General features: G+C 41.8%; 1 protein-coding gene across 24 annotated transcripts in view; it reads right to left on the bottom strand.

Annotated features, from left to right (window-relative positions):
* The window catches only part of Dnah7b (dynein, axonemal, heavy chain 7B), a 307,481-nt gene extending 283,192 nt beyond the window's left edge, over positions 1-24,289 (bottom strand). For 4 of the 24 annotated variants that reach the window (XM_006495916.4, XM_006495913.4, XM_006495914.4 and 1 more), the window contains exons 1-5: positions 23,356-23,796; positions 11,775-11,837; positions 8,863-8,925; positions 6,547-6,655; positions 4,658-4,805 (exon numbers count right to left, since the gene is read on the bottom strand). In XM_006495916.4, the coding sequence (XP_006495979.1) occupies positions 4,658-4,805; positions 6,547-6,655; positions 8,863-8,925; positions 11,775-11,837; positions 23,356-23,370 (398 nt within the window). In that variant the 5' untranslated portion in view covers positions 23,371-23,796. Of the gene's footprint in view, positions 1-1,432; positions 1,502-4,657; positions 4,806-6,546; positions 6,656-8,862; positions 8,926-11,774; positions 11,838-23,355; positions 23,810-23,999; positions 24,103-24,271 lie in introns of those variants that run through there. The other 20 variants (XR_003954985.1, XM_006495931.4, XR_003954980.1 and 17 more) reach the window with 16 other exon arrangements.
* Between the last annotated feature and the right edge of the window lie 756 nt (positions 24,290-25,045).

The following is a 25,045-nucleotide window of genomic DNA, read 5'->3' as shown; positions in this document are numbered from 1 at the left end:
CAAACACAGAAGTAGATGCTCACAGTCAGCTAATGGATGGATCACAGGGCTCCCAATGGAGGAGCTAGAGAAAGTAGCCAAGGAGCTAAAGGGATCTGCAACCCTATAGGCGGAACAACATTATGAACTAACCAGTACCCCAGAGCTCTTGACTCTAGCTGCATATGTATCAAAAGATGGCCTAGTCGGCCATCACTGGAAAGAGAGGCCCATTGGACTTGCAAACTTTATATGCCCCAGTACAGGGGAACGCCAGGGCCAAAAAGGGGGAGTGGGTGGGTAGGGGATTGGGGGTGGGTGGGTATGGGGGACTTTTGGTATAGCATTGGAAATGTAAATGAGCTAAATACCTAATAAAAAATGGGAAAAAAAAGAAAGTCATAATTATCCCCACTTCACAGAAGAAGAAATTAAATGTCAGAGAGAAGAAATAGCCATCACCACCCCCACCCCACCCCTTGGTCACACAGCTAATCACATATGGAAAGAGGGATCTGTGCATCCTTGTGTGAGTCTGAGCAGCCATGCTCTTTCAAGAAGAATGGCATTCATTCAGAACTAAAGCATTCAGAGTAAGAGATGCTTTCCCTAGTTAAAAAAAAACATAGGGTAGCTCTGTGCCTCTCTCTCTCTCTCTCTCTCTCTCTCTCTCTCTCTCTGACTCTCTCTCTCTCTCTCTCTCTCTCTCTCTCTCTCTCTCTCTCTCTCTCTCCCTGACCCCTTTCTCCTTCTCTCCCCTTCTCCCACCCTGCTCTCTCTATGTGTGCTTATGTGGCTGGGGCCTCAGGTCTTCACACTCAAGTGAGGAAGAAGATAATTCTATAAGCCTGAATGAAATAAGGAACTCAGACTGAGACCCTACATCAAACTGAAACCCAACATGTGTTCTTCTTTCTTTCCTTTTAAAATGAGGCCTAGAAATTAAAAGAAGTTCCATCAAGGAAGCTCTTGTCAGCCGCCCCATGCTCTGCTATCTGTGGGGTTTGACTGGGGCCCTTCTGACTGACCAGTAACCATGGCGGGAGGATCTAAGCTAAGCAGGCGGGTTCACTTTCTAAAGAGCCCTACTCGCCTTGCCTCCCTCCTCGCCCCTCACCCCTCACCTCTCCCGCCCCTCGCCCCTCGCTTCTCCAGGCCTTCAACTCTCCCTCCCCTCGCCTCTAGCCCACCCCGCGCCCCGCGCCCCCCGCCCCCCGCCCCCCGCCCCCCGCCTCCCGCCTCAGGCCCCTCGCGCCTCCCGCCTCGCGCCTCCCGCCTCCCGCCTCGCGCTCGCGCCTCCCGCCTCGCGCTCGCGCCTCCCGCCTCGCGCCTCGCGCCTCCCGCCTCGCGCCTCCCGCCTCGCGCCTCCCGCCTCAGGCCCCTCGCGCCTCCCGCCTCGCGCCTCCCGCCTCAGGCCCCTCGCGCCTCCCGCCTTGTGCCCCACCCCTCGCACCTCGACCCCCACCTTGCACCTCACGCCCCGCCTCATGCCTCGCGCCCGGCCCCTCGCTCCTGGCGCCTCATGCCCCGCCTCTCCCCTCCGCTCCCCTTCTCTCCCCTCCCATTCTCCCTTCTCCTCCCCTCCCCTCCCATGATTCTGAGGAGACAAGAAGAAAATTCAGCCACTGAGAAACCAGTCACAGAAGGCAGACAACAGCTTAAAATGCTTCTATCCCTCTGTTACAGGAGGATGGCAAGCAACTGGCCTGGTGCTTCCAGAAAGGCCCTCACCCAGAGTCAACTGGTACCAAAGGCGGCAGAAAATGAGATTATCCTGATGGCTAATTACACAGAAAATTAGACTGCTGAAAGGAAATGACACACACCCCACAGGCAAAAATGTTCCAAACATGGATCAAAAATAAATAAATAAATAAATAAATAAATAAAAATATGACTAGATCAATATCAAGCAAATTAATTAAATTAGTAACTAATAATTTCAAAGAGAGAAAATTTCAGGTCCAGGTAGCCTCACTAATGGATTCAGTCAGGGAAGAAATCCAATTAACTCTACAGAAAAGTCTTCAGAAAACAGAGAAAAAAAGCTCACAGTCCCAATTTATTTTATGAGGCTAGTAGAGACTGGATAACAGAGCTAGAGACATGATGCAGCAGGCCCAAACTTTTCACCTTGCTTAAAAATCATCACAAAACAGCAAATCTCTCTCTATTCCAGCAGAACAAGATGCCAGAAGGAAAGGAAGAAGAGAGGAAGACGGAGCCTGCGACCTGCTGCTGTGAAGAAGCTGAACGCCCAAAGGGTTACACATCCTCTCTATGAACAAGGGCCTGGGAACTAGGGTGCTGGATAGGATGTCCAGAGCAAATGATGCTCCCTCCCACCTCACTTTGTTCCGTATCCCAACTGCATCTGCCTGCTGCAGTGACAGTATGTTCTGTAATCACCAGAGAATAAACGAGTTCCCTGAGTCACGGACTGTATGTAGTTCCCCACTGCTTTAGCCATAAAAAAGGCAGACAAGCAGAGTCCATCCTCATGAAGAGATCACCTGTGCTTCAAGAAGGCATTAATACTGCTCTGACTTTGGAAGAGGATAGGAAGGCTCAGCTGGTATTGGTTGGACACAATGTAGCCCTAGCCAGCTGTTGTCCTTCCTGCCTGACCTGTGTTGCAATGTTACTGGGGAGGGGGCTACTTCAACATCAAAGGCAGGGCAGGTGGTCCTCAGGAACACATATAGGAACACTGTTGCTTTCCCCTGTTAACTGGGAAGACTAAAGAACTCTGGATAGGCTGGTGGAAGCTACTGGAACCAATTACAACAGAAATGGTGGGGAACCAATGGTCCAAATGTGTGACCTGCCCTGCCAAGCTGAAAAAAGCAGACCAAGGAACTTGCCACCAAACTAGGTTAAAGGTGCACTACTGAGTTTTCTATACATAAATATAAATTTCAAATTGTCCTTTAATAAATGGGAAAATTTAGCATTTTTTTTAATTGAAAAGAAAATATGTCAAGGCAGAGCTAGCAAAAATACTGAGATTGTAGCTGTGCTTAAGTGGCTGGGGCCTCAGGTCTTCACACTCAAATGAGGAAGATGATAATTCTATAAGCCTGAAGGAAATGAGGAACTCAGACTAAGACCCTATATCAAACTGAAACCCAACATGCGTTCTTCTTTCTTTCCTTTTTAAATGAGGCCTAGAAATTAAAAGAAGTTGCATCAAGGAAGTCGCCCCATGCTCCAGTGTCTGTGGGGTTTGACTGGGGCCCTTCTGACTGACCAATCAGCACGGCATGAGGATCCAAGATAAGCAAAGAGGATCACTTTCCAAAAAGCTGGCCAATAACACTGAGTCATCTACTCACTAAGTGCTGTCATTTTTATGCATTTAAATTGTTATATGTAATCCATCCAGGTAAAGGGGAAGAAGAAAGAGGAAGGAAAGAGGAGGGCTCAAAGAGTAGGAAGGAGCAAAACAAGATCCTATTTCTTGCCAGGTGTTATGGCACATGTCGACAGTACCAGCTATTACTGAGGCTGATGTAAAAATGATGCCAAGTTCTAAGCTATATAATAAAACACTATCTTGAAATAAAAAGTAAAAGAGGATTGTGTTCGTGCTTCAACAATACAGTGCAATACAGCATGATGCCTTGGGTTCAACCTGGACCAGAAATAGGGGTGAGGAGCATTTCTTACACAAATGTGTAACACTGGGCTCTTTCTCCCAAGGATCTGGTACTTGATTTGTTGATTTGACACCAGCTGATCTGAATGAGCTCATGCAAAGAAAACAACAAAAGTGATGCAAGTGCCCCAAGATGCTAATATTCTCATGGCATCGACAACAGCAAACTCAAAACCACTCTAGACTAGATGCAATGGCACACACATCTGTGTTTCCTCCAGCACTTGAGGGACATAGGCAGGACTGTGAATTTGACCCTATCCAGGACTATATAGTAAGATTCTGGATGAAATCAATCAGTCAATCAATCAAACAAACAAACAAACAAGCAAACAAAAAACACATTCACATCCACCTGTGAGAACACACACACCTCTACTTGCTCTTTGTAAGCTCTTAGTACCCACGGTTCCTCTCAAGAGGTCCAGATAGAGAAATGGCCCACGGAAGAAGTAAGTGGCCTTCTATGACTGAGCCACTTACCACAATGGGTCATGAAATCCTATGTGTTCCATGGGTAGTTGTTAGCACCCTGAGAGTCAGAATGAAGCAAGAGAGGGGCACCAAACAACCTACACAAACCTGTGTGAGAACAGGGCAAAGACGGGATCATCAGAGCCTCCACTCCTCTCCATGGAGAGCTCTGAAACCCAGGCATATTCACCCTTCCACATGAGGAGGTCCTCAATATCACAAAAGTCATCATATCACCTGAATAGACAACATGGGGGTGGGAGGCAACCACATCCTCTCGAAGCCACCATGATGACAGCCAGCACTCCCATCTAGTCCCTGCTCACTTGCCTGACATCACATAGTAGCACAGGCACCTTTTACTATTTAAAAGTGAAACATACTTAACCGGGGTAGACTCAAACTCTCCCATTCTCTATTCTTACACTAACGTTCACGAAACAAGGCTTTGAGGCATGCCCTAGAGATGTACAGGGTGCTTATATTTTCAGTTATTACTTCCCAGTTGTTACTGAGGTAACATGCAGTTTAGCTTGCAGCACTCACATAATGAGTTTGACGAGGGTGCTTCTGAAATTCTCTCTCTCCTTTTGTGGAGATTTGACCTTTGATCTGGAAGTTGATGGACCAGAACGTTTATCATCGATTTGGTACAGTTGTTTGCCTTTTTGCTGGAAGTACTCCATGTAGTCAGCTTAAATTTAAAAAACAACAGTTGTTCGTGTAAAAGATAAGCTAAAGCTTGTGCGTCCTTAGGAAAGATGCTGCCGCACCATCTAGAAAAATATTCCATACTTTACATTCACATCTCAAAGAATCCTAATGTATATTGTTTTACTACAAAATATTAAATGCCAACTTTAAGTCACCTTGATGGAATCCTCTAATTATTTTAAGAATATTGCTGCACTGTGTGGTGCTTTGATTAATATAATAAATATTTTCAGTTACATTTGCATTAGAGTCTCTTAAAAGGATTAAAATTTAGACTATGATAAAAACAAAGTTACACTATTCAAGAAAAATGTAAAAGATCCCTGGATTCAAAGGCATGCAAATGTTAAATGTGAGCAATCTAATAAGGGCTTATACGTTAGAATGTTTAAAGATGTCCATATGCATCTCTGGGTGCACACGTGTGCAGAAGCTGATCTCTGTCACCTGAAGCTCCTGGGTCAGGTTGGATGGCTAGCTAGCCAACGTCAGGAACCCCCTATCTCATCTCAGCACTGAGCCTGTAAAGGCACACAACCACAGCTGGCCTCTTCTGTGGATGTGGAGAGGGAACTCAGGTCCATATCCTCTTGTTTACTGACTGAGTTATTACCCTTTCAGGCCCAAGAATAAAGATCTTGTTTAGATGACTAATTTGGAAATATTATTCACAACTTAGGACATTATTAGAAAAAAAAGGTTTTAAAAGGGAAGGTCCATCAACTTTGTGAAGAGGGGTGGGCTCATAAGGTCCCACCCAGTGGTAGCCACCAGAAGTTACCTTTCCCATGTTTGTGCAGGCAACCCTAAATAAATGCAGAAGAAACTTGCTAGGAGGAAGGGGTTGGGGACCTGTGAGAGGGAAGGGGAAACAAAAAGATAATGGAAGAGAAGAAGAAGAAGAAGAAGAAGAAGAAGAAGAAGAAGAAGAAGAAGAAGAAGAAGAAGAAGAAGAAGAAGAAGAAGAAGAAGAAGAAGAAGAAATTTGTGTGTGTGTGTGTGTGTGTGTGATTTGTATGTGTGTGTGTGTCTATGTATGTGCTCATACAGGTGAAATGATGAGAGAATAAACTAGAGTTAACATAATGCTTTTTTTCATAAAAAGCCTTGACTGGCCTCAAATAACTAGTAACTGGAAACAATTGTTTAATGATAGGAAACGTATAGAAAAAAATTTTCTTTTTTTTTCTTTTTTTTTTTAGAATTAATTTTTTTATTAGGTATTTTCCTCATTTACATTTCCAATGCTATCCAAAAAGTCCCCAATACAATCCCACACACACATTCCCCTACCCACCCACTCCCACTTTTTGGCCCTGGCGTTCCCCTGTACTGGGGCATATAAAGTTTGCAAGTCCAATGGGCCTCTCTTTCCAGTGATGGCCAAATAGGCCATCTTTTGATACATATGCAGCTAGAGTCAAGAGCTCTGGGGTACTGGTTAGTTCATAATGTTGTTCCACCTATAGGGTTGCAGATCCCTTTAGCTCCTTGGGTACTTTCTCTAGCTCCTCCATTGGGTACCCTGTGATCCATCCAATAGCTGACTGTGAGCATCCACTTCTGTGTTTGCTAGGCCCCAGCATTGTCTCACAAGAGACAGCTATATCTGGGTAGAAGAAAATTTTCTATATGATGTATCCTGCTTGGATTTTGTAATTTATAGCTTTATTAACTATCCAAGTTTTTAGCAAAAATAAATAAATAAGTAAAGTTCTTACCAAACGACTGCTCATTTTTAACAGGATAGGGTTCTAGAATTGGGTTTTCCTGTTTCATATTTAAATGGAATGATGGAGCTATCTGCTGCCACTGGGGCTTGACTCCTGTCTAAAATAGAAATTTTAAGTAATGTTAGTAAGTAATATAGAAAATGCTCCACTTACTACATGAGTATTTATAAGGGTGGCTCATTAGGACCTCTGGGAAGACACAACCATCAGCAGCAGACCTTCCTTTGCCTGGACATTATCAGGAAATCGTCACAAAAGCCCCGATGGTACTTGATTATGAGTGTCTATTACCCAAACCTGGAGAGTCTATTCCACACTGGCTGCTCATTCCAATGTCAGCCACTGTCTACAAGATCTCTTTCAACCTGTTTTATCTGATGGATAGCAGCATGACATTCCATGTATCAATACATACCAATAGGCTACTTGCATACATTGGCATTATCTAATCTAGGCTAAACAAATCTCCTTGAAAATGTCTTGTTTATGGTGAAAGCTTTAAAATCTCTGCTAGTTTTCTGAAATGTGCATTGCATTCCTGTTCTTTGTGGTTGCCCTACTGACAGGAGCAGGCTGGGATCCCTCCGCCTACCCAGCTGTAACCTAGTGCCCCATCCCCTGCAACCTCAGTAAAGGGAACAGGAATTCATCTGTTTCTTCTAAGTTGTCAAGCCCATCATCACACAGTCATTCATGATGATCTCTAGTCATCTTTTAAGTCCTGTGGTGCTACGTTGTGGCGTCTCCTCTTTCATTTGGAATCTTTTCTTTTTCCTAGCTTTATTAAGTTTTGCTTTTGTTTTGGGGGTTTGTTTTGTTGTTGTTGTTTTGTTTCTTTTTTGTTGATTTTTTTGTTTGTTTCTCAGATCAACCAGGGATGATTTTTCAGTGACCATTTGTTGTTGTTCTTTGGTTGTTCTCTCTTCTTTCCTAGCCTCCTTGGGGTCTTACTTGTTGAAATGCAGTTGGGTTTAACCGCAGCCTTCTTTCTACTTTGTCATTGACTGCTCTATGACCTTTCCAAGTACTTAGTCAGCACATTCTGGAATATTATCTTCCCAATTTCATTTCCTTTTTAAATTTCCTTCTCAACTTTTCCTTTATTTGTAATTCAAAAGCCATTTGTTTAGTCACAATGATTTGTATAATTTGCTAAGATTTTCTTATGATTTTTTTCAGTTCTGTTTCACCGTGCCAAGAAAAAAATATTCCACATAACTTTATGTTAAAAAAAACTGGTCTTTACTGAAACTCTGTTTAATTTAAATCCCAGAAACTACAGGAAGGTAATTTGATTGTCTTGAATTCAGGACAGCTATGAAAGAGAATCAACATTAACTAGTCCAGTGCTTCAGTAACTGAAATGCCCACAGTCTTTCCCATAGGACACTGATCATTCAAGGACCCACAAGATCCTTTGTAGAATGGCCTTTTAGCACTGTAAGGTTCATCACCACAGAGATAATCAATACTCCCATTTTCAGAGTCTGAGACTCAGAGAAGGAAATGACTTCCAAAAGATCATGGAACTCTGTTCTGAGTCATTATTTCCTGACAGTGATCTTCCTGCTAATCCATCTTGCTAAATGTCTTTGTTTACCATTAAATATTCTATAAATGATAAGAAATTATGGATACAATGATATATATATATGAATTTCTCTATCAGAAAAGAATCCAGTCAAATCACAAAACCAGAGATTTGGTATTTTATTTTAAGTTTGGAACCAGTAAACCTTTGAAAACTGCTGAAGTGGAAATTTCTGGATATGTCAGGTGATACAGACTCATGTGGTGTTTTGCGAGGCAAGTCCTGTGGTAGGACATGTGATGTTTGGAGAGAGTATAAATTAGATTCAATGGCAGGTAATGATGCTTGCATAGCTAGCTTTGCACCACTTCCTTGGTCTTGCATCTTCATTGATCTTCCATTCATTGAGAGAGGCACAGCTGAGAACTTCTCCTGGCCTCCTGGCTGATTCTGGTCATCCTGCTGACTGGTGTCCATTCAACAGAGATCTGGCAGTTTCTTTGGATCATGCCATTGCTGCTGATTCCTGTTTGGTACCCTGTCACTACTGAACTGGACTGCCAGTATCCTGACAAATGGAGATTGGAACAACCCCAAAGAACTACGTCTAAACAGGTCCACATCCCCCTGTCCTATTTACCATCTTTTCTCCCATGCCTTTGGACGGTGGGCGGGAAGGAGAATCAAAGCATTTGAGAACCTTATTAAAAGTAGGTTTTAAAAAAATTAAGCCTACAAATGGTAACATTTTAGAAATTATATAGATAAATTACCGAAGTTAACTGTGGTAGGACTGTTGTTGGCAGCTTGTCCTTTTCTCTGCTCGATAGTTTATCCTGCATAAAATACATGAAAGAAGAGAAAAGTATTAACACAGATTTTATATTGTGCAGTGGACTTTCTCATACACACTTCATGAGGCAGCCAGCAATCTGGCACCTGGCTGGGGCGCACCCTCCCCCATTTTGTGTTGCTAACCAGAGATGATCCTTTGGCACCTTAAACTGGTGTTCCATGGTGGCTTTCCACAAGTGTCACCAAGTGCCAAGTGCTAGAGAGACAGGTTTCCTTTCAGGATTTCAGTATCCCAAAAGATGGCACCACCTCAGCAACACAATCTCCACTGAGGTCTGAAGCTGAGCTTTCTGAGAAATAATGGATCTTGAGCACTCTCCTTCACATCTACAGAGAGTGGTTGTTCCAGTGTCTGGCCTGCTCTTCATACCTATTCTGCCCAAGTAACCTCTATAGTCCTCTGTAGCTTTGAATCTCTTGAAGTATGGCTGCTCTGACCTGAAATGCATTACAAGTAAAACTTGTGCTGAATTTTGAAGATAATTCAAAACAGAAGGTGTAATGTAATTCTTCAAATTGATTACATTATAGATTATATTGAATACATCATATTTGGCATCTTCCACAAAGTTAAAATAAAGTAGCATATTTAATACTATTTAAATAATATTTACTATAATTTAATATTAATTTTTGATACAAATACTGTTGGAACCCTGTCATGCCTTTTATACAGATAAGGAATGTCCTGTTTTCTGTTTTACATGTATATTATGATGTGTTTCTAACCAGGACAGAATATAAAAAATAGCCAAAATTCTTTTAGCATTTTAAAATTTTCAAGAGAAAAACTGATGGCAGCCAAACCTTGATACAAATTGGTTCTCCATACAGAAGGATATCAATGCACTTACTGAAGACAGTAAGGGCATCAGGAATTAGAGGCTAAAAGACAGGAGCAAGGTTGAGAGAAGATATTAGGGTGAACAGCCAGGGAACTTAGGTTAACTCAGTCCAAAGGCAAGTCATTCCTTTTAAACAAGGAACTACTGAGCCCCTGTCATATGCTGGTTTTACTTAAGGCAGTGAGTCTAGAGTTATGGACAGTACCTGGTCCTCCCCTCATGGTGCATACTATCAGGTGGAAGTCTACACAGCTGTATCAGAATGGATGTGTCATACAGTATCAAGAAGCAATAATATAGGGGGAAATCAAAGAGTGAAGAGGCTAGATGAGACAGGATCAGAAGTGACTCTGCAAAATTAAGTTTATGTGAGAACCTGAAAACAGTGAGGAGGAGAGGAGATAGGGCTGCATAGCCGGGCGCTCTTATATCATGGAAGATGTGGGTTTGGGGCTCTGGCTAGCATCAGAAGTCACTGCAGTCCCTCTTATGGTGGCTTTAACCCCAATTTATAGAACATCGTTTCAGTTTGCATCTCTTTTCCAAGCACAGTTGGTAGCACTTTCTCTTTCAATGGTATGTCTGTTTGGATGACAAATTAATCTGTTACCCTATTGACTGTACAAAGAGATATCCAATGTTATTCCATACGTGTTTATAGAAACAGTAAACATGGTACATATGAAGAGACTAAGGTCAGTAGTGGGACTAGGCTGACAGTAGTTTCAAATAAGGCAGGCAGCAGAAGATATGGGTTTTGGTTTACAGGCAGTGCTGTAAGACAAGCCTACCTCAGCCTTCCTAGGAGCCTACTGACTGCTCTATTTAGAATCATAAACTATCTCTCAGGAAATGAGAAACAAACCTTTATCTTGGTTTTCAAAGGTCTCATCCCTACTCTCCAAACCATCTCACTTCCAAATTATCTCCTCAATTTTTGTTGCCATGTGGCCTGCACTGCATAGACGTAGCAGATGGTCAAGGTCTGGAAAAGTGTCCTCCATCGTTCATTCCTGTACCCACAGGCACAAAGGCCACGTGTGCCCAGAGGCATGACTACAAGATTGAGGAGGGCTATCTCACTCCCGTCACAGTTCATGAAGGCATAGAGCAATTGTGCTGGATCAGACCTCTAAGACTTAGAGAAGCCCGAGTGCCCGTGAGCAAAGTCACCCTTAGCCTTGTGGCTGCTGGAGTGCTTTCACACGAGTATGAACTTAATGTTTAGATACAAGCAAGGAAATAGATTCTTTTAAACTGTCCCAAAAGTATGATTTCTCCTAAATCACAAATGCTCAAGAATATAAAAGAAAACCCACAAGATGTGCTCAAATATGAGCATATTGTAAGGTTTTCAGTCGGGCAGAAAACACATTTTCAATAACCATATGGCTTATTGGCTTGAAATAAGATGTAATTCAACATCATTAAATCCAACAGAATTAGTAGATTGTAAGTTTTACTGCAGTGGAACCTAACTTTTCCAAAGCTTTGTCCACTAACAGTGCCTAGTAGCTGCCTTTTCCATAGACAGTGGTAATTTATGGAGAAATAATGAAAACAAAAGCCAAAGTCTACAAAATATTTTGTAGTACAGCCTTTGACAATAGAAGAGCCATCTCCTCTTATGTCACAAAGGAGGTTCAGATAAATAAATGACCCAGGCAAAGTTCCCAGTGCCAGACACACCACTATGACCAAGCCCTTGTTTCCTGATGCTAACACTGACATCCCTCCTTGAGATCATCTGGGATTTCTTTGCCTCAGATTCCTCCAACCATCCATCCATGCTAGGAATTACTAATGTGGTGAGTTTATCAAGGTAGTGGTTTTTCTAAGATATGCACCAGACAGGATTTCCCCATCAGGATAGATTCAACTAGAACACAGAATTAGAAATCAGATAATAGTAAGCATAATAGAATTAGAAATCAGATAATAGTAAGCATAATAGAATAAAGAATGATAATATATTAACAAATTACCATAGGCAACTGTGGTAGGAATCTCGCTGGCGGCTTTGATGTGCCTTTAGTAGATAGCTTATCCTGTGTAGGGAGGAAAGAACCAGTTTAATTTAGTTCACTCAGCCAAGTTTTACATTTTTTGCTATAAAGACAAGCATATCATCCAAAATATCCTAAAACATAATTTTACTGATAATCTTATATACAGGAAAATTTATACTACAACAAGGAATTATTGAAACTAATTAGATCATTCAGGAGGTTACAAGATACAAAATTAGCACACATATACACACACAGAGAAGGGGTAGGGGCTGCAGGGAGAGACTAGTACTAAGCAGTTGAAAGTTGAAATTAAGAAACAATTTCAAAGTTGGTAAGATGGTGTCTCAGTTAGGGTCTCTATGGCTGTGATAAAACACCATGACCAAAGCCACTTAGGTTGCGGGACATTTACAGGTTATACTCCAACATCAGGGGAACCCAAGGCAGGAACCCCAAACAGGAACTGAAACTGAAACCACAGGGGAGCACTGCTTACTGGCAAGCTGAGCCTGCCTTTTTATATGCTTCAGGACCACTTGCCCAGGTCCAGCACCATCCTCAGAAAGCTGGGCTCTTCCACACCAGTCCTCAGAGAAAATGCCCCACAGACTTGCCTGCAGGCCACAATTAGAAAAGGCGTAGGTAGGTTGGGGAGCAGGGTTGGGGGGAGGGTAAAGGGGACTTTTGGAGAGGAAACTAGGAAAGGGGATAGCATTTGAAATGTAAATGAAGAAAATATCTAATAAAAAAAAAAGAAAAGGCATACTTTCTCCACTGAGGTTGTTCCATTTTTGTTTTTTGTTTTTTACAGATAGGTCTAACTTGTATCCTGTTAAAAGAATTAATTAATTAGGTATTAATTAAAATAAAATAAGTCACTTAACCAGGACAGATGGCCTTGTAGTTAAGGCACTTGCCACCAAGCCTGATCACATGAGTTCAATAGCCTGGAACACACAATGGAAGGGAAGAACAGACAGCCTTTGCCCTCCAATTTTGTACTCAGGAATAAATTTGGGGGTAAAAGATGTTCGATGTTTTAGTTAAACTATACCATAGCATTAAAAATGCTATTCAGGCCCTTCCGGTCCCCACCAGCACCTGGGTAGTTTGGGCGAAGAGTCTGTTGACACACCCAAGCTACCCACAAGACCCACCACCAGATCTTAAGACCTCTCGTTAGTGGAACACAGCTGCTACTCCAATCCAATCGCACTGGACCTGAGACTGCATTAATTAGGGAAGCAGAAAACCTGGCCTGATCAGGGGCACATGTCCCTTCCCATCCACGCTAGCACCAGGGTACCTTAGGCATGGAGTCTGTGGACACCTGCAAGGTATACACAGGACCCTCCACGGGATCTTAAGACCTCTGTGAGTGGATCACAACTATTGCCAGGAGGCAGGTTCAAACACCATATATCTGGGCACCTTCCTTGCAAGAGAAGAGCTTGCCTACAGAGAGTACTCTGAACACTGAAACTCAGGAGAGAACTAGTCTCCAAGGTCTGCTGATAGAGGTTAACATAAACAACTGAGGAACAAGATCTAACCAGAGACAATTACAACAACTAACTCCAGAGATGACCAGATGGCGAAAGGCGAACATAAGAATCTTATTAACAGAAACCAAGATCAATCACCATGATCAGAACGCAGCACTCCCACCCCACCCAGTCCTAGGCACCCCAACACACCCAAAAAGATAGTCCCTGATTTAAAAGCATATCTCATGATGATGGTAGAGGACATCAAGAAGGACTTTAATAACTCACTTAAAGAAATACAGGAGAACACTGCTAAACAGGTAGAAGACCTTAAAGAGGAATCACAAAAATCCATTAAAGAATTGCAGGAAAACATGACCAAACAGGTGATGGAATTGAAAAAAACCATCCAAGACTTAAAAAGGGAAGTAGACACAATAAATAAAACCCAAAGTGAGGCAACACTGGAGATAGAAAACCTAGGAAAGAAATCTGGAACCATAGATGCAAGCATCAGCAACAGAATACAAGAGATGGAAGAGAGAATCTCAGGTGCAGAAGATTCCATAGAGAACATCGGCACAACAATCAAAGAAAATACAAAATGCAAAAAGATCCTAACTCAAAACATCCAGGAAATCCAGGACACAATGAGAAAACAAAACCTACGGATAATAGGAGTAGATGAGAATGAAGATTTTCAGCTTAAAGGGCCAGCAAACATCTTCAACAAAATTATTGAAGAAAACTTCCCAAATCTAAAAAAAGAGATTCCCATGAACATACAAGAAGCCTACAGAAATCCAAATAGACTGGACCAGAAAAGAAATTCCTCCCGACACATAATAACCAGAACAACAAATGCACTAAATAAAGATAGAATATTAAAATTTCTGCCCAGTGCTCTGAATGTCAAAGTGAAGAAATTCAATGAAGCGCGGGTAAACGGCGGGAGTAACTATGACTCTCTTAAGGTAGCCAAATGCCTCGTCATCTAATTAGTGACGTGCATGAATGGATGAACAAGATTCCCACTGTCCCTACCTACTATCCAGCAAAACCACAGCCAAGGGAACGAGCTTAGCTGAATCAGCGGGGAAAGAAGACCCTGTTGAGCTTGACTCTAGTCTGGCACTAGTCTATATTAAATAAAGATATAATATTAAAAGCAATAAGGGAAAAAGGTGAAGTAACATATAAAGGCAGGCCTATCAGAATTACACCAGACTGTTCACCAGAGACTATGAAATCCAGAAGATCCTGGACAGATGTTATACAGACCCCAAGAGAACACAAATGCCAGCCCAGGCTACTATACCCAGCAAAACCCTCAACTATCATAGATGGAGAAACCAAAGTATTCCACGACAAAACCAAATTCATACATTATCTTTCCACTAATCCAGTGCTTCAAAGGATAATAACAACAACAACAACAAAAAAAAGGACGGAAACCACGCCCTAGAAAAAACAAGAAAGTAATCCCTCAACAAACCAAAAAGAAGACAGCCAAAAGAACAGAATGCCAACTCTAAAAACAAAAATAATAGGAAGCAACAATTACTTTTCCTTAATATCTCTTAATATCAATGGACTCAATTCCCCCAATAAAAAGACATAGACTAACAGACTGGTTACACAAACAAGACCCAACATTTTGCTGGTTACAGGAAACCCATCTCAGGGAAAAAGACAGACACTACCTCAGAATGAAAGGCTGGAACACAATTTTCCAAGCAAATGGTCTGAAGAAACATGCTGGAGTAGCCATTCTAATATCGAATAAAATCGACTTCCAACCCAAAGTTATCAAAAAAGACAAGGAGGGACACTTCATACTCATCAAAGATAAAAATCCTCCAAGAGGAACTCTCAATTCTGAATATCTATGCTCCAAATTCAAGGGCAGCAACATTCATTAAAGAAACTTTGGTAAAGCTCAAAGCACATATTGCACCTCACACAATAATAGTGGGAGACTTCAACACACCACTTTCATCAATGGACAGATGGTGGAAACAGAAACTAAATAGGGACACAGTGAAACTAACAGAAGTGATGAAACAAGTGGACTTAACAGATATCTACAGAACATTTTATCCTAAAACAAAAAGATATACCTTCTTCTCAGCACCTCATGGTACCTTCTCCGAAATTGACCAAATAATTGGTAACAAAACAGGCCTCAACAGATAGAAAAATATTGAAATCGTCCCATGCATCCTATCAGACCACCATGGACTAAGGCTGATCTTCAATAACAACATAAATAATGGAAAGCCAACATTCACGTGGAAAATGAACAACACTCTTCTCAATGATATCTTGGTCAAGGAAGGAATAAAGAAAGAAATTAAAGACTTTTTAGAGTTTAATGAAAATTAAACCACAACATACCCAAACTTATGGGACACTATGAAAGCATTTCTAAGAGGGAAAATCATAGCTTTGAGTGCCTCCAAAAAAAAAAAAAAAAAACTAGAGAGAGCACACACTAGCAGCTTGACGACACACCTAAAAGCTCTAGAAAAAAAAGAAGCAAATTCACCCAAGAGGAGTAGACTGCAGGAAATAATCAAACTCAGGAGCGAAATCAACCAGTGAAAACAAGAAGAACTATTCAAAGAATCAACCAAACAAGGAGCTGGTACTTTAAGAAAATCAACAAGACAGATAAACCCTTAGCCAGACTCACTAGAGGGCACAAGGACAGCATCCTAATTAAAAAATCGAAAATGAAAAGGGAGAGATAACAACAGATCCTGAAGAAATCCAAAACAGCATCAGATCCTTCTACAAAAGGCTATATCAATAAAACTGGAGAACCTGGATGAAATGGACAAATTTCTAGACAGATACCAGATACCAAAGTTAAATCAGGATCAAGTTAACGATCTTAACAGCCCTATATTGCCTAAAGATATAGAAGCAGTCATTAATAGTGTCCCAATCAAAAAAAAGCCCAGGACCAGATTAGTTTAGTGCAGAGTTCTATCGGACCTTCAAAGAAGATCTAATTCCAGTTCTGCACAAACTATTCCACAAAATAGAAGTAGAAGGTACTCTACCCAACTCATTCTATGAAGCCACAATTACTCTGATACCTAAACCACAGAAATATCCAACAAAGATAGAGAACTTCAGACCAATTTCCCTTATGAATATCAATGCAAAAACACACAATAAAATTCTCACTATCCAAATCCAAGAACACATTAAATCTATCATCCATCCTGACGAAGTAGGTTTTATTCCAGGGATGCAGGGATAGTTTAATATACGGAAATCCAACAATGTAATCCATTATATAAACAAACTCAAAGACAAAAACCACATGATCATCTCGTTAGATGCGGAGAAAGCATTTGACAAAATCCAACACCCGTTCATGATAAAAGTCTTGGAAAGATCAGGAATTCAAGGCCCATATCTAAACATGATAAAAGCAATCTACAGCAAACCAGTAGCCAACATCAAAGTAAATGGAGAGAAGCTGGAAGCAATCCCACTAAAATCAGGGACTAGACAAGGCTGCCCACTTTCTCCCTACCTTTTCAACATAGTACTTGAAGTATTAGCCAGAGCAATTCGACAACAAAAGGAGATCAAGGGGATACAAAATGGAAAAGAGGAAGTCAACATATCACTTTTTGCAGATGATATGATAGTATATATAAGTGACCCTAAAAATTCCACCAGAGAACTCCTAGACATGATAAACAGCTTCGGTGAAGTAGCTGGATATAAAATTAACTCAAACAAGTCAATGGCCTTTCTCTACACAAAGAATAAACAGGCTGAGAAAGAAATTAGGGAAACAACACCCTTCTCAATAGTCACAAATAATATAAAATACCTTGGCGTGACTCTAACTAAGGAAGTGAAAAAACTTCAAGTCTCTGAAGAAAGAAATTATAGAAGATCTCAGAAGATGGAAAGATCTCTCATGCTCATGGATTGGCAGGATCAACATTGTAAAAATGGCTATCTTGCCAAAAGCAATCTACAGATTCAATGCAATCCCCATCAAAATTCCAACTCAATTCTTCAATGAATTAGAAAGAGCAATCTGCAAATTCATCTGGAATAACAAAAACCTAGGATAGCAAAAACTCTTCTCAAGGATAAAAGAACCTCTGGTGGAATCTTCATCCCTGACCTAAAGCTGAACTACAAATTGTGACAAAAGCATGGTACTGATACAGGGACAGACAAGTAGAACAATGGAATAGAATTGAAGACCCAGAAATGAACCCACAAACCTATGTCACTTGATCTTCGACAAGGGAGCTAAAACCATCCAGTGGGTAAAAGACAGATTGTTCAACAAATGGTGCTGACACAACTGGTGGTTATCATGTAGAAGAGTGCAAATTGATCCATTCCTATCTCCTTGTACTAAGGTAAAATCTAAGTGGATCAAGGAGCTCCACATAAAACCAGAGACACTGAAACTTATAGAAGAGAAAATGGGGAAAAGCATTGAAGATATTGGCACAGGGGAAAAATTCCTGAATAGAACAGCAATGGCTTGTGCTATAAGATCAAGAATTGACAAATGGGACGTCATGAAACTGCAAAGCTTCTGTAAGGCAAAAGACACCGTCAATAAGACAAAAACGCCACCAACAGATTGGGAAAGGATCTTTACCTATCCTAAATCAGATAGAGGACTAATATCCAATATATATAAAGAACTCAAGAAGGTGGACTCCAGAAAATCAAATAACCCCATTAAAAAATGGGGCTCAGAACTGAACAAAGAATTCTCACCTGAGGAATACCGAATGGCTGAGAAACACCTGAAAAACTGTTCAGCATCCTTAATCATCAGGGAAATGCAAATCAAAACAACCCTGAGATTCCATCTCACACCAGTCAGAATGGCTAAGATCAAAAATTCAGGTGACAGCAGATACTGGCGAGGATGTGGAGAAAGAGGAACACTCCTCTAAGGTTGGTGGGATTGCAAGCTTGTACAACCACTCTGTAAATCAGTCTGGCCATTTCTTAGAAAATTGGACATGGTACTACTGGAGGATCTTGCAATACCTCTCCTGAGCATATATCCAGAAGATGTTCCAACTAGTAGGAAAATAACATGCTCCACATGTTCATAGCAGCCTTATTTATAATAGCCAGAAGCTGGAAAGAACCCAGATGCCCCTCAACAGAGGAATGGATACAAAAAATGTGGTACATTTACACAATGGAGTACTACTCAGCTATTAAAAAGAATGAATTTATGAAATTACTAGGCAAATGGTTGGACCTGGAGGGCATCATCCTGAGTGAGGTAACCCAATCACAAAAGAACTCAAATGATATGTACTCACTGATAAGCCCAGAAACTTAGAATACCCAAGATATAAGTTACAATTTGCAAAACACATGAAACTGAAAAAGAACGAAGACCAAAGTGTGGACACTGCCCCTTCTTAGAATTGGGAACAAAACACCCATGGAAGAAGTTACAGAGACAAAATTTGGAGCTGAGACAAAAGGATGGACCATCTAGAGATTACCATATCCGGGGATCCATCCCATAATCAGCCTCCAAACACTGACACCATTGCATACACTAGCAAGATTTTGCTGAAAGGACCCAGATATAGCTGTCTCTTGTGACACTAGATGGGGCCTAGCAAACACAGAAGTGGATGCTCACAGTCAGCTATTGGATGGATCACAGGGTACCCAATGGAGGAGCTAGAGAAAATACCCAAGGAGCTAAAGGGATCTGCAACCCTATAGGTGGAACAACATTATGAACTAACCAGTACCCCGGAGCTCTTGACTCTAGCTGCATATGTATCAAAAGATGGCCTATTTGGCCATCACTGGAAAGAGAGGCCCATTGGACTTGTAAACTTTATATGCCCCAGTACAGGGGAATGCCAGGGACAAAAAGTGGGAGTGGGTGGGTAGGGGTGTAGGCAGGGGGCAGGGTATGGGGAACTTTTGGGATAGCGTTGAAAATGTAAATGAGGAAAATACCTAATTTTAAAAAAAGGAAAAAATTGCTATTCACTCTGGAGCATTCGTGCATACTGGGCACTGGCTCCCAGATGATTTGTGGACAGAAAAGTGCATCTGCTCATAATAGTTTCTTCCTATGAAGGCTTCCTCTATTTTCAGTAATTTCTGTGACAGCTATGTTGTTTGCCCCTGCCTGAGTCTCTATTTTGTCCTACTCTGTGATGAGGATGATAGATTCTTTGTAAGGGCAAGGGCAACTTCTAAGCACCTAATCTCCAAACTTCCTGTCAGAACTAACCAATAAGAGCCGTCGCAACATACTGAGCACCAGGAGCAAGTACTGCGGATCTGTGGGACTAAACAGTCCCCGACCGCGGCTCCTGGGACAAGGGTTCTGTTTCTGACTCTCACGGGGTTCACTGGCCCCTCAGACACGGCAGTGTGCTGCCTGTTTCCTCATTAATGCTAAATTTGATTCTCTCTGCCACGTTTTGCATTAGCTCTAAAATAAAGCCTGCCTCACACTCCTGTGTGCTCCCTGATCCCCTGACCCCCGCACCTCTGCAGAAGCTCTCTGTCCAACTATTCTTTAATTACCTTTTAGAGTATACATCTGTTCTCTGTAGGAACTTAGTATAAATTTATGCTCCACAATAAATTGCTGAACAGTCTAATCCTTCAGATTTTTCTTTCTTGGTTTTTATCTGCTCAACACTTGGAAGGGATATTGTGAAACCTGTTACTTCCATAACCTAAGCATGAGCCATGCTTAAAGCTTTCTGTTGAATTGACTTTTTTTTTTCTGCTAAATTTCCAATAACCTCTCACAATTTAATAGTGTTGTTGGAGATGATGTCATACACCTGCATTCCAGCACTTGGGAAGCTGAGATAGGAGGATTATATGAGTTCAAAGTTAGTCTCAACTCTGTATTAAGTCCTTGTTTCAAAAATAAATTGTAACAGCTTAGTCCAAATATGAGTGACACATGTTTGAGTTATGGTTGATAAAGTTGTTACTACAGTACTGGTCTCACAGAAAACTTTCTCCCCGTTTCTTTTTAATGACAGACTGGCAATTCAATGGAGAGATGGCTCAGTGGTTAAGAGAGCCTGTTGCCTTTGCAGAGGGCCTGGGCTCTAACATCCACATGGCCACTCGCAGCAGTCTATGATTTGAACCCCGGGGTTCTAATGCCTTCTTCTGGCATTTGTGGGCACTGCTCACCTGGTGCCCACACATACATGCAAAACTCTCATACAGCTATAATTTTTTTATTATTATTATTTTTATTTTTGGCCAGCAGTGGTGGCACACACATTTAACACCAGCACTCAGGAGGCAGAAGCGAGCAGATCTCTATGAGGTCAGGGCCAGCTTGGTCTACAGAGCAAGTCCCAGGACAGCCAGGACTATACAAAGGAACCTAATCTCAAAAAACATCATCATCGCCATCGTCATCATCATCATCGTCATCCTCTTAAGCGAATAAGCAGTTGAATGTGGCAGACAAACGATGGTCATTTGGCTCTGTATGGTTAACGAGTGCTGAGCATAGCAAGGCTGCAGCAGTTTTGCCTCCCCTGCGTTTGTGAGCAGCTTCCTAGTCGCTGAGTAGTGACACTTTAGAATTCTGGAAACTTCTTCAACTGAATCTTTTAAGTGTCTGAAGTTTTTTCCTAGCATTAAAAATGAAACGAGCAACTGGAAAAGACTTACATTTCTCTTTAAATACCGAATTTAAGAGGAAAAACCCAGACAGCTATCTCTGAAAAATGCCATGTCCCTCTCAACCTTCCACTAATGAGAGGACTATGTTAACCCCCCTCAGTAAATATGGTTCTGCCACCAGCTCACTGCTTCAAATGGAGTGACGACATAAGTAAATGTCACGTGAAAATGGAATTTCTGAAAATTTAATCCATTTTATTTGTTTTAGATTAAAGTATAGAACTTTCATCTTTTCAAAAGGAAAACTGTACTCTTAAATTAGCATAGAAGGATCAAGATGAGTTTTAAAATTGCAAAATCAACCAAAGCAGTAGGAGAGAGCCCTCTGCTGCTTAAAGCAGTGCCTGGGAATTAGCAAGACTCCCCGGTGGCTTCATAATGAGCATTCTTGGTGATTCCAAGATTTCTTCTATAAACCATGGCCTGTCTGGGGGTTGTCGGGAGACCAGGGGGGTTGGGTCCCAGTATCATCTTATAAAGTGAAGCAAGCTTGACTTCCAATGACGGTTTGGTGGCTGCTTCCTAGCTAGAGCTGGATAGGTGAAAGGAATTAATAAAAATACCTTTCCAGGAAAACCACTGTACAGTTAATAAAAGAAGTATTTTAGATTTTGACAGTATAGATTGTGGTTGCATGATTGGGCCAAAGACTTACTTGGCCATCAAGCAAATGAGCAACTCGAGTATAGATGGTAACGAGCTGTGATTTTGTTAAGAATCACACGGGGAGGTCTAGTGATTGCTTGGGTGGTTTTTGTTGTGTTTTTTCCTGTTACATGTATCTGTAATTTGGGGAGATTCTTTCCTCATTTGTTCGTGTACTGGTCATTGTTAATTGTACTTAGATATATGAAACAAGACACCTGTCTCTTAGTTCTCAATTAATATGTGGATTGCAAAAAAAAAAAAAAAAAAAAAAAAAAAACTGAAAACTTTTTCCAGCATTTAGATAACTACTGCTTACTTGGTTAGCAGGCTTGCCATCCTTTGCTAGTACTCTATAACCTATATAATCTATAACTATAGCTGTAATAGGATAGATATGACATGTCTTTCCAAGGAGCTCTTGTGTCCAGGGGTGACACCAGTTGGTGATGAAAATGCTACTTTCACCCATAAATTAATGTAAGTTTGTGGGAATGGGCCATTGAGAGTAAAGCCCTGCTGAAGAATGTAGGCTATTGGGGGTGTGCTTTCAACCTGTTGCTCTTTCTCTAGCCTCTTCCCCAGTGCTCTCTGCCATGCCCTCCTCCCTGCTTTGATATAGACTTCAGTCCAGCGCCCAGAAACACCCAGAACCCAGCGACCTCTCAAGCAATGAGACAAAATAAGAATTTTCTCTCTGAGTTGCCTTGCTCTGTTTTGTCACAAAACCTAAATAGCACAAGATTGTAAACTACCCTCCCCTGTGAGGAAGTGTATTTGCCGGTGACTATGCGTGTGCGTGCGTGTGTGATAGGTCCATGTTTTGTGTAAGGGTGCCCCTGCCTCTGCACAGAAGCCAGTGAATCACTCACTGACTTACTACTTTGAGACAAGGTCTCTCACTGGACCAGATACTAAGGGGTTGGATGGGAAGTTGCAGCAATCCTCCTGTCTCTGCCCCTCACAGTGCTGGGTTACAGGCAACCTCAGTCACACTGGGCCTTGAAGTGGGTGCTGGGGATTTGAGTCTATGTCTTCATGTCTTCATATCAAGCTCTTAAGCACTAAGCCATCTCCCCAACCCCCACATCATCTTTTGCAGCCATTTTCACAACAAACTGAATTTATAAGAGAAACCACTATGGAGGGATGAAAACTCTTAAAAGCTGAGTACAATTTTCAGATTCAGAATCAACTTCATTTTATTTGGGTTGAGCTGGCATCAAAACCATTGACCATGTTTCATGCTATAGTTACTCAAGTTCAACAAATAGAGATTTTTAATTTTAGGCAGTATCTATTGTAGATTGCATCTTTTATTGCATACCACTGGACTAAGTGAGAACCGGGGTGACCTGTAATCTCAGCACTGGCGGGGGCGAGAGAGGGTGTTGCGAGTTTAAAGCCAGCCTGGCCTAAATACTGGACCCCAGGCCAGCTTGGGGTGGGAAGGCTTGGTAAATAGCAAGTCTCTGTCCCCTGGTTGGGGAGGGGAGTCCATGCCAACAGAGACGTCCCGCCCACCCTTCTCCCACCCAAACACTCCCAGTGTGCAGCTGGGGTCGCTGTGGAGCCAGTTTTGTGTCCCGTTGTTACAATAACAACCAGGTCCAGCGGTTGGGAAGGAAACTGGAGGGAAACGCTCAACGCCGGGGCGGTACTGCTCCTGTGTGCCTGGCCCCCGGGATCGACCCTGGCGGCCCAGCTCTCACCTTCTTGCTGCTCATGGCGGCAAGGACTTGCGGGCCAGGCAGGATCGGCCGGGATCGTTGCTGCGGGAGTCAGAAACAGAAGACCAGAGTTGTTCGCCGCTGGACTGCTTGCTTGGTCTCAACACTCTTCTGAGCTGAGAGCTTTAACCGCCAAGGTCGATTCGTTGCTAAGCAACAAACTGGCGGAATCCACTTCCGGTCATCTGCATCTGCGAGATTTGGAGCAGAACTTTCTGAGAGGTCGAGCAGAGTGGCTCTCTGAGGCATAGGTAGCTTCCAACCCAGCCCTCACCCTCCTTAAGGGTGGGTGGCAACTGTGCTCCTGTACCCAAGGCCTGGCCCCTTCTCTTCTTCATGGGACCGGGAAATCCCATCTTTTCCTCTTCTCCAGCAGTTAGCTTCTGCCCTCTTTATTAACACAATCAAGAAACAGTTAGGGAATCAATAGCTCCCTCTACAGAATATTGCTGGATATTGTTCACTGTTGGTTGCTAGTGCAATTTTAAAAGTGATAATTCTTCTCTATCCTAGCTAGCTCTCAAATAAATGAGAAACAGACTATAAGATTTATTAATCAAGCTGCTTTAGAGCATAGTAGCTGAGCCATTATTAATTGATTCTATTCCTTTAAACTATCTGCCTACCTCCTAGCCCAAATCCCTGAGATACTTGCAGTATGGTATTGATTTAGCTCTTTCTCTTTCTGCTCCAAGTGTGGGTTCCCATGGTGTCTTTTCCACACTCTTCTCCTGGTGACACTTTGCTTCTCTCTCTCCCCGTCCCCTGTCTGAGATCAGAAGTCCAGCCCTATTCTCTTTTCTGATTGGCTGATCAGCTTTTATTAGCAAATCAGAGACTACATGGGAAGCAATGTTTACACAATATTCAGGCAGAAGGCACATAGAATAACCATTACATGGCATGTTCAAGTTGCAACCAGATATGGGGGCAGAGAGATCAACATTTGAATAATCCAAGGATAATCTTTACACAGTGCGCAATAACATTATGCTTACAATTGGTTCTCTTCTGGCCCCTCCCAGTGCTGCTGTATCACAATGCACCACTCCAAAGCTCCATGGTATGCTCACCCCTGACGACCTGAAATCATTAGTTTACTCTCTTTCAGAAGCCTTTGATATCACTTATCACATCCCTTAAAACACCTTTTGCCTCGGTTGTCTTATTATTCTATTTTCTTTTTACCTCCTCACTTTTTCTGAGCTCTTTTTTAGGGTTCCCCCTTCTGTTCAGTTTTTAAGCTATTGGTATTTAGTATTTAGGTTGTTTTAAAAACAGATTTCCATTTGTTCTTGTTTTACATACTTTGTGAACTTTTTAATTGGAGCTTAAGGATTTGATGTTTGGGGCATGGGGTGATTCTAGTTTTCTGAGTTACCATTAGGCTGTTTTTCCTTAGTAGGGATACCAGTTTACACTGCCCTGTAGTGCAAGGTGTCTGGCTCTTCTGCATCCTTGCGAGTACTTGTTAATATTCTGAGTATAAATCTCTTATCCAGTATAACATTTGTAAAGAATTGTTTTTTTCCACATATTGCCATTTTAGTCTGATAGTTATAGTTTAGTTAGTTTAGTTAGTTAGATAGATAGATAGATAGATAGATAGATAGATAGATAGATAGATAGTTTAGTTGCACAAAGGATTTGCCTTTGAATAGGGTTGAGTTAG

This window comes from Mus musculus, chromosome 1 (genome assembly GCF_000001635.26).
Source record: "Mus musculus strain C57BL/6J chromosome 1, GRCm38.p6 C57BL/6J".
NCBI lineage: Eukaryota > Metazoa > Chordata > Mammalia > Rodentia > Muridae > Mus > Mus musculus.
Note: the sequence above shows the minus strand (reverse complement) of the source record. Positions and strands in the feature narration are given on the sequence as shown.